Source organism: Entelurus aequoreus, linkage group LG01 (genome assembly GCF_033978785.1).
Source record: "Entelurus aequoreus isolate RoL-2023_Sb linkage group LG01, RoL_Eaeq_v1.1, whole genome shotgun sequence".
In the NCBI taxonomy this organism is placed as follows: domain Eukaryota; kingdom Metazoa; phylum Chordata; class Actinopteri; order Syngnathiformes; family Syngnathidae; genus Entelurus; species Entelurus aequoreus.
This window is the reverse complement of record NC_084731.1, coordinates 46,320,682-46,334,487: the sequence shown is the minus strand read 5'-3', so window position 1 is coordinate 46,334,487 and position 13,806 is coordinate 46,320,682. Positions and strand designations below refer to the sequence as shown.

Genomic DNA, 13,806 nt, shown 5'->3' with positions numbered 1-13,806 from the left:
AGGATTACTTTGATTTGGATGACAAAGACGCAGACGTGCTACTGTGAGTATGCAGCTTTGGCTTCTAAACATTTGATCGCTTGACCGTATGTGCGCAACTTTTTTTTGCGTATGTACGTAACTTTTTAAAAATATATAAGCTTTATGAACCTTGGGTTAGGTGAACGGTCTTTTGGGCTGAGTGATTGTGTGTGTTGATCAGGTGTTTGAATTGTATTGGCGTGTTCTATGGAGCTAGGAGCTAGCATAGGAGCTAGCATAACAAACACGCAGGTGTTTTTATGCAGGATTAATTAGTGGCATATTAAATATAAGCCTGGTTGTGTTGTGGCTAATAGAGTATATATATGTCTTGTGTTTATTTACTGTTGTAGTCATTCCCAGCTGAATATCAGGTACCGTGAGTATGCAGCCTTGGCTGCTAAACATTTGATAGCTTGACCGTATGTGCGCGTCACGTGCGTAACTTTTAAAAAATATATAAGCTTTATGAACCTTGGGTTAGGTGAACGGTCTTTTGGGCTGAGTGATTGTGTGTGTTGATCAGGTGTTTGAATTGTATTGGCGTGTTCTATGGAGCTAGGAGCTAGCAGAGGAGCTAGGAGCTAGCGTAACAAACACGCAGGTGTTTTTATGCAGGATTAATTTGTGGCATATTAAATATAAGCCTGGTTGTGTTGTGGCTAATAGAGTATATATATGTCTTGTGTTTATTTACTGTTGTAGTCATTCCCAGCTGAATATCAGGTCACCCCCGGCTCTCACAGCATCTTCCCTATCTGAATAGCTTCAACTCCCCACTAGTCCTTCACTTGCACTTTACTCATCCACAAATCTTTCATCCTCGCTCAAATTAATGGGGAAATTGTCGCTTTCTCGGTCCGAATCTCTCTCACTTCATGCGGCCATCATTGTAAACAATAGGGAACTTTGCGTATATGTTCAACTGACTACGTCACGCTACTTCCGGTAGGGGCAAGCCTTTTTTTTATCAGATACCAAAAGTTGCAATCTTTATCGTCGTTGTTCTATACTAAATCCTTTCAGCAAAAATATGGCAATATCGCGAAATGATCAAGTATGACACATAGAATAGATCTGCTATCCCTGTTTAAATAAAAAAAATTCATTTCAGTAGGCCTTTAATAATGTTGACAAAATAATAGAATGATAAATGACACAATATGTTACTGCATATGACAGCAGACTAATTAGGAGCCTTTGTTTGTTTACTTACTAATAAAAGACAAGTTGTCTAGTATGTTCACTATTTTATTTAAGGACTTAACTGCAATAAGAAACATATGTTTAATGTACTCTTAAGATTTTTTGTTAAAAATAAAGCCAATAATGCAATTTTTTGTGGTCCCCTTTATTTAGAAAAGTATCTAAATAATTTTAGCACCGGTACCAAAATATTGGTATCGTTACAACACTACCTCAAAATGAAAACGTTTTTTGTACATGTACATAAGTATTCACAGACTTTGCTCAATACTTTGTTGATGCATCTTTGGCAGCAATTACAGCCTCAAGGCTTTTTGAATATGATGCCACAAGCGTGGCACATCTATCTTGGGTTAGTTTTGCCCATTCCTCTTTGCAGCCCCTCTCAAGCTCCAGCAGGTTGAGTTGAAAGCGTTGGTACGCAGCCATTTGCAGATCTCTCTGGAGATGTTCAATCGGATTCAAGTCTGGGCTCTGGCTGGGCCACTCAAGTATATTTACAGAGTTGTCCTGAAGCCATTCCTTTGATAAACCGTTGCCCCAGTCTTAGTTCAAGATCGCTTTGGATCAGGTTTTCATCCAGGATGTCTCTGTACATTGCTGCATTCATCTTTCCCTCTATCCTGACTAGTATCCCAGTTCCCCGCTGAAAAAAATCCCCACAGGATGATACTTCCACCAACATTCTTCACTGTAGAGATGGTATTGGCCTGGTGATGAGCTGTGCCTGGTTTTCACCAAACATGACGTCTGGCATTTACGCCAAAGAGTTACATTTTTGTCTCATTAGACCAGCGATTCTTGTTTCTCATAGTTAGTCTTTCAGGTGCATTTTGGTAAACTCCGGGCAGGCTTGCATGACCTTTTTTTTTATTATTAAGGAATGGCTTCCATCTGGCCACAATACACCACCTGATTGGTGGATTGCTGCAGAGATGGTTGTCCTTCTCAAAGGTTCTTCTTTATCCACAGAGGAAGGTTGCAGCTTTGAGAGAGTGACCATCAGGTTCTTGGTCACCTCCTTGACTAGGGCCTTTCCCCCGGATCGCTCAGTTTAGACGACCGACCAGATCTAGGAAGAATCCTAGTGGTTCTAAACTTCTTCCATTTACGGAAGAAAATATTCAATTTATGGTGAATAATTCCTGCTTTGCAGAAATGAATTCACCATGTTCAGACCCAGAACTAATTGACAGCGATAAAAGAGGGATTATCTCTTATATAAACTTTCTTCTGTTGCTTATTTTTTTGCTGTTGTTTTATGTCACAAACAAGACGCAGCAGTCTGAGTGTAGATGTAGCAGGGGCCCACAGCAGCACCCACTGCTCGTTGAGAAGAGCGATTCGTGCTTTCTATCTCAATCTTCAAAAGTTTTTCCCCCAAGAAAGTGTATCTAGAGGGTTCTGATTACTCACTAAATATAGCGGCAAAGTCGCTAACATTGAGCCCTTCAGCTATGTCTTTTTAGGCAAGGCAATTTTCTTTATGGAGCACAATTCGTACACAAGGCAATTCAATGTGCTTTACAGAAAATTAAAAGAAGGAAAAATAATTCAAATTAAAATCAGAAAATATAATCATAAAAACAATCGTGATTAGTTAAAGGCCTACTGAAACCCACTACTACCGACCACGCAGTCTGATAGTTTATATATCAATGATGAAATCTTAACATTATAACACATGCCAATACGGCCGGGTTAACTTATAAAGAGTGACATTTTAAATTTGCCGCTAAACTTCCGGTTCGAAACGCCTCTGAGGATGACGTATGCGCGTGACGTAGACCGGCGAACACGGGTATGCCTTCCACATTGAAGCCAATACGAAAAAGCTCTGTTTTCATTTCATAATTCCACAGTATTCTGGACATCTGTGTTCGTGAATCTGTTTCAATCATGTTCATTGCATTATGGAGAAGGAAGCTGAGCAAGCAAAGAAGAAAGTTGTCGGTGCGAAATGGACGTATTTTTCGAACGTAGTCAGCCACATTCCCGAAAGATGCAGTCAAGATGGAAGAACTCGGATAACAGAGACTCTAACCAGGAGGACTTTTGACTTCGATACACAGACGCCTGTAGAGAACTGGGACAACACAGACTCTTACCAGGATTACTTTGATTTGGATGACAAAGACGCAGACGTGCTACTGTGAGTATGCAGCTTTGGCTTCTAAACATTTGATCGCTTGACCGTATGTGCGCAACTTTTTTTTGCGTATGTACGTAACTTTTTTTAAATATATAAGCTTTATGAACCTTGGGTTAGGTGAACGGTCTTTTGGGCAGAGTGATTGTGTGTGTTGATCAGGTGTTTGAATTGTATTGGCGTGTTCTATGGAGCTAGGAGCTAGCATAGGAGGTAGGAGCTAGCATAACACGTACCGTACAGTACGTGCGCGTCACGTACGTAACTTTTTAAAAATATATAAGCTTTATGAACCTTGGGTTAGGTGAACGGTCTTTTGGGCTGAGTGATTGTGTGTGTTGATCAGGTGTTTGAATTGTATTGGCGTGTTCTATGGAGCTAGGAGCTAGCAGAGGAGCTAGGAGCTAGCATAACAAACACGCAGGTGTTATTATGCAGGATTAATTTGTGGCATATTAAATATAAGCCTGGTTGTGTTGTGGCTAATAGAGTATATATATGTCTTGTGTTTATTTACTGTTGTAGTCATTCCCAGCTGAATATCAGGTACCGTGAGTATGCAGCCTTGGCTGCTAAACATTTGATAACTTGACCGTATGTGCGCGTCACGTACGTAACTTTTAAAAAATATATAAGCTTTATGAACCTTGGGTTAGGTGAACGGTCTTTTGGGCTGAGTGATTGTGTGTGTTGATCAGGTGTTTGAATTGTATTGGCGTGTTCTATGGAGCTAGGAGCTAGCAGAGGAGCTAGGAGCTAGCATAACAAACACGCAGGTGTTTTTATGCAGGATTAATTTGTGGCATGTTAAATATAAGCCTGGTTGTGTTGTGGCTAATAGAGTATATATATGTCTTGTGTTTATTTACTGTTGTAGTCATTCCCAGCTGAATATCAGGTCACCCCCGGCTCTCACAGCATCTTCCCTATCTGAATAGCTTCAACTCCCCACTAGTCCTTCACTTGCACTTTACTCATCCACAAATCTTTCATCCTCGCTCAAATTAATGGGGAAATTGTCGCTTTCTCGGTCCGAATCTCTCTCACTTCATGCGGCCATCATTGTAAACAATAGGGAACTTTGCGTATATGTTCAACTGACTACGTCACGCTACTTCCGGTAGGGGCAAGCCTTTTTTTTATCAGATACCAAAAGTTGCAATCTTTATCGTCGTTGTTCTATACTAAATCCTTTCAGCAAAAATATGGCAATATCGCGAAATGATCAAGTATGACACATAGAATAGATCTGCTATCCCCGTTTAAATAAAAAAAATTCATTTCAGTAGGTCTTTAAAAAGCTATCAAATACTGTAGATAAAACCCTTTCAGTTTTCTTATGCACAGTTAAGTGTTTTCAGGCTGGATTTGAACATTGCCATTGTTGGGGCCCGTCTCACATCTTTGGGAAGAATATTCCAGATTTTAGGAGCATAAAACTGAAATTTACTCTTACTCTCTGGCAGACTATGCACGTATGAGGTGTGTTAAGAAGCAGTTTGATGACTACTCGGGCTGGGCGATATTGACGAAAAAGTATATCTCGATATATTTTTACTTAAACTCGATATTCGATATATATCTCGATATATTTTCCGGTGAAAATATACAAAAAAGATATGAATTTTTGAGCGATATTCAGTGAAATTGAAGTGAATGACAACTGTACTGTAAACAGTCAGTGGCACTTTTATTAACCCACTTAGTCGAGATGAGTATTAACAGCACAGAAAATAAAATGTTTAAGTAGCACAGAATTACATAACATAAATAAAATAGAAAAATATTCTTTCTAAGTAAAATAAATAACATAGCTGTGCAAATAATACAAAATGTGTCAGCCTCGGATAAAAAATACATTTGCAGGGAGGCACTTTTTAATTTCCAGTCGACGATGTAATGGACTGTCACACACATACAGTTCTGGTCAGCACCAAGCAAGTGACTTGACTTAATTGCTATGATTTTCCTCACTTCGGCGTACATTTTTGGCAGCATTTCTCGTGCGAAATATGCAACTGGAGAACAGTTTGGATTTGGGCTTACATGGTAAACAACTCAAATGAATGTTTTATCCAGACGCATACATTTGTCCAAATGTGGCCAAGTATACGTGGGTTTCCTGGACGTGGTCTACATCGCTAAAAGAAACCTCTAAAGAAGAGAATCCCTCTGCCATCTTCCACTATTTTTTTTAATATAACAATCGCTCTTCTCTTCTACGACTCTCTCGTCGTCATTTCTGATGATTTCCCTTCCTGGTTCCATGACCCACCCTATCTTGCCTCTGATTGGCCAGTCCGTAATGTTTTGCTCTAATCTCAACCTATTGTGACTCATCATAGTAAACAACCAACCAATCATGGATGTTCTTATACGTGCAAGCATGTCTTGGAAGGAGGAAGGGGAGGGGTTTAGTGTTGAGAGGGAGTGGGGAGCGAAGAAGAACAAGGAACACAACAAATAAGCAGCGTTTGGTCATTTTAACATGAAATAAATTATATCGATATTACGGTATTTTCTTAATTCATATCTTGTTTAAAAATATATCAATACATCTTACACACTCAATATATCGCCCAGCCCTACACTCGACACAGATGTATGAGTGAGGGCCAGCAAGTAGTGCCACGTCTATTTGTGGTGCTCCAAATGCCCGCTATGAGTGAAAACACATTTTTCCGTTTGAGACACATGCTCTGTTCTTGCAAGGCTGCTAACGAGCGGTCCTCGTCTACTCCAGGTGACCGGCGGCCTCTCCACCATTTCCCAAGCCACTCATTCAGCAGCTGGAGCTGTGGTGTCCAAGCCCAGAGAATTCGCGTTTCTCATCCGCAACAAGTTTGGCAGCGCCGACAACATCACAGCGCTAAAAGACTCTCTGGATGAGACCCAAGGGGACGAGGGTGTGGTCGGCCCCGGGGGGATAAGGACCCTCCCTACGGGGCAGATGCAGTCCAGTCCAAAGTACGGCAGTGAGGACGACTGTTCCAGTGCTACCTCTGGTTCCGCAGGGCCCAACAGCATCACGGGATGTCTGATGGGGCCCCCGAGCTCCAGGGGGAACACGCTTGATCCTTCGCAGGCATCGGGCTTTGAGGCTCTACTCCACGAGCTCCAAGAGCTGCGGGACAACCAGGGACGACTTGAGGAGTCCTTTGAGACTTTAAAGTCGCACTATCAGCGGGACTACACAATGATCATGGAGGCCCTGCAGGAGGAGCGATTCAGGTAAAGAGAGCCTCTGGAGTAGCTCATCGTGCATGCTTGCTAACCGCTTGTTGTTGTTGTTGTTGTTGTTCCTGCAGGTGTGAACGCTTGGAAGAGCAGCTCAACGACCTGACCGAGCTGCACCAGAATGAAATACTCAACTTGAAACAGGAACTAGCCAGCATGGAGGAGAAGATCGCTTACCAGTCTTATGAGCGAGCCAGAGACATTCAGGTGAACACACACACACCCACACACACACACACACACACACACACACACACACACACACACACACACACACACACACACACACACACACACACACACACACACACACACACACACACACACACACACACACACACACACACACGCACGCACACACACACTCTTGATACTGACTCTGCCCTCGCTAAACACACCCTGTCTCATTGTGTCGCTGCTCACATACTCATGTGTCATACTGTTAGTCACACTCTCTTAGCCATAAAAGTACAAGTAGTGTCATCGCCTGTCAAAGGTTGGACTTGTTCTACAAGATAAGAAGTGACATCATCAAGTTAACATACAGCAATGACGTCACAATAAAACAAGTTCATGTCGACAACCCATCTTTGTCCCAACAACTCAAGTTACAGTTCACCATTTTTTTGTATTATAAGGAATGTCCCAATTCTGTATTACCGTATTTTTCGGATTATAAATCGCAGTTTTTTTCATAGTTTGGCCGGGGGTGCGACGTATACTCCGGAGCGACTTATGTGTGAAATTATTAACACATTACCGTAAAATATCAAATAATATTATTTATCTAATTCACGGAAGAGACGAAGCAAAATGTCACACACACGTCAACCAATAAGAATTCGACGGGGGAGGGTCATGGCAGAAGTGCATTGTGGGTCATGGGATGCTAACTGCTATATGCTACTGCCGTAGCTATTAAAGTGGATCATTTCTATATTGGCGGTAACTTATAAAAACTGAACAAAAATGGCACTGAAAAGGAAATCCTATACTGCAGATTACAAGCTGGACGTAGTGAAATATGCAGCAGAAAACGGCGATTGAGCAGCAGAAAGAAAGGACGCTAGCGGCGCATACCAGGAGCAACAACGAGGAAGAAGATTTCATGGGATTTAGCCATCAGGGGTGACAGATTGTTTGGTAAACGTATAGCATGTTCTATATGTTATAGTTATTTGAATGACTCTTACCATAATATGTTACGTTAACATACCAGGCACGTTCTCGGTTGGTTATTTATGCGTCATATAACGTACACTTATTCAGCCTGTTGTTCACTATTCTTTATTTATTTTAAATTGCCTTTCAAATGTCTATTCTTGGTGTTGGGTTTTATCAAATAAATTTCCCCCAAAAATGCGACGTATATATGTTTTTTTCCTTCTTTATTATGCATTTTCGGCCGGTGCGACGTATACTCCGGAGCGATTTATAATCCGAAAAATACGGTATTATCGGTCAAATATCAGCAAAAACGTAATTATTGAACTTGTATCTAAAATACAAGCAGCCCTGCAGCGCATTCACTTGTGCAAAGCTGGGCAGCCCGTTAACTAAAAGTCCTCCAATAAGCACACAAGGTTGGTCTTTTCTTCTATTTTCAAGTTATTTTGGCTACTAGGAGCTATCAGCTACACAACAGCTAAGCACACAATAGCACACAAGTTAGACATATGTAATAAGTGTCCTTCATTGAAGTCTTAAACAGCACATTTGTCAATATAAACAAGTATCAAATAATTGTAGTTGCATCTTTTTAACACATACAAAGTCTCTGAGGCAGAAGCGTATTAGAAAGTATCCAGTAACAAATGCGTCTGCATCATTCAACTTACTGCATTATGGGCTTAACTTTATGAATTATTGTGGCCACTAGGTGTTGCCAAAAACAATTACCAATCCACTTTAAATTCAAGGGAAACTGCATTTTTTTGGAAGCATATCATTTAGAATCCGTATTATTACAAGAACCCATATGTTTTTCTTGTTTTGTGCTTTCTAACTTGTAAATAAACGCTAGCAAGAGTCAGCTAACAATGGATTTGCTATGATCTGCCAATAAAGTGCTCTAAAAAACATCCAAAAGCCTCCATCAAAGTTTTATATACACACTGTAAGTATATATGTAATGTAGTAACAGGCACATTAAAAATAACATGTCATTGTTTAAGTATTTTGGTCATTTTAAGCATACATGCTATTTCATTCAACAATAACTACTACTACTAATCATGGCCGCCTTCCCAAGAGCCAACAGTGACTACTTTACGACAAATGATGATCCAGAACCTTATATTGCTGAGCCTGAATACAAGGATGATGAGCTACATATTTGAGAAGCTGTGTGCTAAACAGATCCAGTAAGTAGACTATTAAGTGCTAAACAAGAAATACAAACTATGAGCACAATAAAACAATTACTTACTGTAGAATGTATGCTCTCACTGGGATGCTGACTGATGGGATGTTTATATCTTCCTGTTTAGATGAAGAAATAATCATAACTTTCATGTAGGTAAAAAAAAAAAAGAAGGTGGGTGCAAACAAGCGTCTTTTTTTATCTTTTTCGCCATCTCCTGATCTAAATTAAATGTCAAAGTTGGCAAAATAGTTAAAAGTAGTTCCTCAACGTTAGCATGACATTTAAATGTAGCATTGTTGGCTGTTTTATGATGGCTTTATGGGAGCCATAAAATATACGAATACCCGTACAAAAAAACACACATTTCAAAACGAGAGGCCGACTGTTAGCAATGCGGATGTGTCAATTTGCGGGACGTGTGAGAAGTCATGAAAATGTGAGACTGTCCCGCACAAAGCAGGTCCACCATATTCTTAATCTGAGGCTGCAATACTTCAATCACATTGCACACAAACTCCACCTGCAGTCCCCTGTCACTTCCTGTTTGTCGATCTTCAAATGAAAATCCCTTCTGTTTTAAACATAGTTTTCCTCATAATAGCTGGGTTGCAATCACGTGACCTAGAGGCACTTCCGGGTTTCAGCCGATGGTCTAGAGCCCTATTAGGCTACTTTTTACTTACCTGAATCAGTGCAGATTTGGGCGTATTTTGAAAGGTTTAGAGGCAAATATAAAATGCGATCATGAAAAAAATATTTAAAATGGGATGGAGTAGATTTTTACACTCTTAAGAAAAAAAATATTTTCAAAAGATTTAAACCATTTATCATCACAAAGATGTTACTGCTCGCTACGACCTCACTTCATTTGACACTCATGCTATTTATGGAGGAAAAGATTGAAGGCACATCATGTCTTTACATCTGAGGGGTCCACAAATTAAACATTAATTGGTGAAATTAATTATTAAAGATGGACTTATTGGTGCATCACCAGGGTTTCCCCTAGACTGACAAGATACCTGTGGCGGTAGCGGCGTGTTTATGGCCGTGGTCACCATGACGTCATCGAGTAATTGTCGTGAGTTCAAAGACTATAAAAATGGGACCCGTTGCCTCCCTGCTTGGCACTCAGCATCAAGGGCTGGAATTGGGGGTTGAATCACCAAAAATTATTCCTGGGCGCGGCCACCGCTGCTGCTCACTGCTCCCCTCACCTCCCAGGGGATGATCAAGGGTGATGGGTCAAATGCAGAGAATAATTTCGCCACACCCAGTGTGTGTGTGACAATCATTGGTACTTTAACTTTTTTTCCTTAAGGCTCAAAAATGTATACATACATTTAAAACAAATCTGTTATGAATTAGTATTAACATTTTCTTTATCGTTTTACCATATTTTACATTTTTGCTGCTTTTTTTACAATGTACTTTATTGAGATTTTTTCAAGTGCTTATAGACTTTTAATGACTTTTTTAAAATTAAAAACAACTAGCAACAAATCTAGCATTTATTTAGGTGGTATTATAGACTGTAGTCGTGTTTAGAGACTCTTAACTTCTGTCCCTCCATGTCCCTGTCAAAGGAAGAAAGCTGCAGCTACCATGACGTCACACTTGCTTGGCGTTGTTGCTCCAGCTGGACTTTCTCTCTTTAAAAGCTGCCACTGTCCTCTTAATACTTGCACATTTTGTAGATAGCAGTCCGCGGGTATATAGGCTATATATAATAAAATTACGTCCGCATTGCAGACATGCTGACAACGCTCCAGACAATAGCGTACGTTTTGTTTACATCCGCTTTCGGTAACGCAGTTTTTTTTTCGGTGATCAAACTCTTTTTTTGTTTTCGGTACAGCTCTTGTCAATAGTGCTCAAACAACAGGCTATACATATTCATTCATACTGTAACAACCTGCTAATGTTAATGTTTTATGTTCGTGTGGTTTGGATTTGATGTTTTTCCATGTTTACAAACACACCATCTGTGCCCTAAAGATGATTGGCGGAGAATGTGGAAGTGTTGTTGTGTGTCCGAGAAAGCGCAGACTCACAAGACATAAGTGATTGCACAGGAAGTAAAACCTGTTGGATGTGTGCCGTTTGTTATCATAAGATTGGTAATAAAAGTTAAAAAATAGCGTCGGCCTTGGTGTGATTTCTTTTTGGGGCTACACTATATTATATTACTTTACCTTGTTTACAAGTAAAAAAATGACCTTATTTTTAAGGTGTGGTGGTAATAAAAATTGCCGTGGCGGAGCACCACTTTCAGTTACTTTAAGGGGGAACCCTGATCACTACAGCTGGGTTGCATACGATGTCACGTCTGTTTTTCTTCTTTCTTTTCTTCAAGTGAGAGTGAGTGTAGAGTTTGATCAGAAAATGCTATATTGCTGTTCAGTTCTTGGCTGTTTCAATCGAGCGATAGGAAATAGCTTTCATAGAGTCCTGAATGAAGTGGTTCATAAAGGTAAAAATGAAAGTGCGTCAAAGGAAATGGCTCTTAAAAATATCACTTTCATCATTAGTGGAATTGGACCGCTTGTGTCTGTAGCGATCACTTTGGAAAACCTTTGTTTGAACATTTGATTTGTTTGAGAAACTTTATGTGATGCAATAGAGTTATATTAGTAGGGTTTGATAGCAGAATTAAACGTAAAGAAATGACAATAGATCACATTAGTTTTTGTTCTAACTACTATAAGACCTGGTTGTGCAAATAAGCTAACGTCATGTTAAGTCCTAGTAATAAATATTGTGATTGTTGGTCCAATCCACCATATTTTGTTGTCGATTTTCATAACAGAAACTAAAGGCTTAGTTGTTGTGCAGGAAAGAAAAGTGCTTTATCTGACACAGATGATCACATTATAGCGTTTTTCGTTATATTTATTAGCATCAAGAAAATATCCCTATAATAGTATTGATAAACTAGATGAATAAAACTATCGTAGGCTCAACAGCATACACTGAATCTTGCTGAACAACAGGGACACGTATAGCTAAATAATTTCAACATTTGAACTTCACAGCATAAAAACTGCAGACATGAATTGTAGATGAGACTAATATTTGTAGCAGGAAATCAACTTCAAACACACTTTTCCTTTTTCTCATTAGCGTCACGATCACAGCAGCACCGCACTCGCTATGTCAATCAAATACATTGTCTTTCACGGATCAATGCTTAATTTGTGGACCCCACAGATGTAAAGACATGCCTTCAATCTTTTCTTCTCTAAATACCGTAAATGTCAAATGAAGTGAGGTAACAGTAACCTCTTGGTGATGATAAATGGTTAAAAAAAATGTTAAGTATATTTCTTCCACTCCATCCCATTAAAAAAAAAAAAAAAATTCCCTTTCAAAATACGCCCAAATCTGCACGGATTCAGTTAAATAAACAGTAGCCTCGAGTTACCATGGCCTGAAACCCGAGTGTGCCTTGAGGTCATGTGATTGCAACCCAGCTATAAAAACAAATTGTTTTATTTTTTAATCTGGTTGTTAATAAAATCGAGGCTAGCAACTGCTTGCCTCTAGATACATTGAAATTTGGGGTGGCACAAATGGGGGCACACTAAATTACAGCGACTCTTCCGTCCAGTGCAAAGTAAGCGTAAAAATAAAAGCATCCCTGGTATTAACATGGATTTTACACTCTTTTTTTTTTGTGAGTGTATGAAAGCTTTGCTGTCTTTTTATTCAAGACATAAAATGTACCGTAATTTCCGGACTATAAGCCGCACCTGACTATAAGCCGCACCAGCTAAATTTAAGGGAAAATACAGATTGCTCCATATATAAGCCGCACCCGACTATAAGCCGCAGGGTTTTGATGTGTAATTACCAGAGGTGTGGACTCGAGTCACATGACTTGGACTCGAGTCAGACTCGAGTCATGAATTTGATGACTTTAGACTCGACTTGTAAAGAGACTTGCAACTCGACTTAGACTTTAACATCAATGACTTGTGACTTCACTTGGACTTGAGGCTTTTGACTTGACATGACTTGCTACTTTCCCCAAAACCCAAACCTTAAAAAGTTATTCAGAAGCGCTCCATATCTTTCATTTTCTACGTCTGTGTCTATCAGCGTGTTGTGTGTGTCAGCGTGTGTGCTCTCAGTACAACAGCCAATCAAATTAGATCTACGTTGTTTTCATCCCACAGCATTAATCCAATCAAATTGCAGGACAACCAATGAAGAAGAGCTGTCAAACAACGCGGCAGTGAGAAACATTTATGCCAAAGTTGGTTTCGTTCGGGTATAAAAACTACGACTTGGTCAACAAAAAACGAATTGCCGTATGCAAATCACGCAGTTCGAATATTACAGACGGAGACGCAACAACTTCCAACTTCGTTCGACATTTGAAGTTGCACAAAGAAGGGTAAGTTTTGAATGTAAGATAACGTTTATTGGCTAAGTAACATGACTTTTATTTGCTATGTAGTTAAATCAGTGAGGCTGTAAACTCACTGCTAACGTTGTAACCATAGACATCTTATAAGGGTACGCAGCATTGGGCGCTACTGCCTACTGGCGCAGACGAGACGCGGAGCCGCCATCTTGGAGTGGTGATCTGCTCCACTCAGTGCAATTCATTTGGCAGGAGCAATGAACTGTCAGCAAATTTAATTCATCTTACCTCACTGAATACCACTGATTTTCACGCGTTTTTTTGTCATACGTGTAGCTATGATAACGGACACATGTTTTGGCGTTTTTATTATTCATAGTTTGCTTGACAGTAATATAATATTCTTATACGCTATAAGTGACCAGACGTCCGAGATCAAAACTGGGAATATAATCCCAG

General features: G+C 39.9%; 1 protein-coding gene across 3 annotated transcripts in view; it reads left to right on the top strand.

Annotated features, from left to right (window-relative positions):
* Positions 1 to 13,806, top strand: part of tmcc1b (transmembrane and coiled-coil domain family 1b) — a 72,531-nt gene that overhangs the window by 25,018 nt on the left and 33,707 nt on the right. For 2 of the 3 annotated variants that reach the window (XM_062052794.1, XM_062052787.1), the window contains exons 6-7: positions 6,120 to 6,607; positions 6,685 to 6,820. In XM_062052794.1, the coding sequence (XP_061908778.1) occupies positions 6,120 to 6,607; positions 6,685 to 6,820 (624 nt within the window). Of the gene's footprint in view, positions 1 to 6,119; positions 6,608 to 6,684; positions 6,821 to 7,613; positions 7,971 to 13,806 lie in introns of those variants that run through there. The other variant, XM_062052803.1, reaches the window with a different exon arrangement.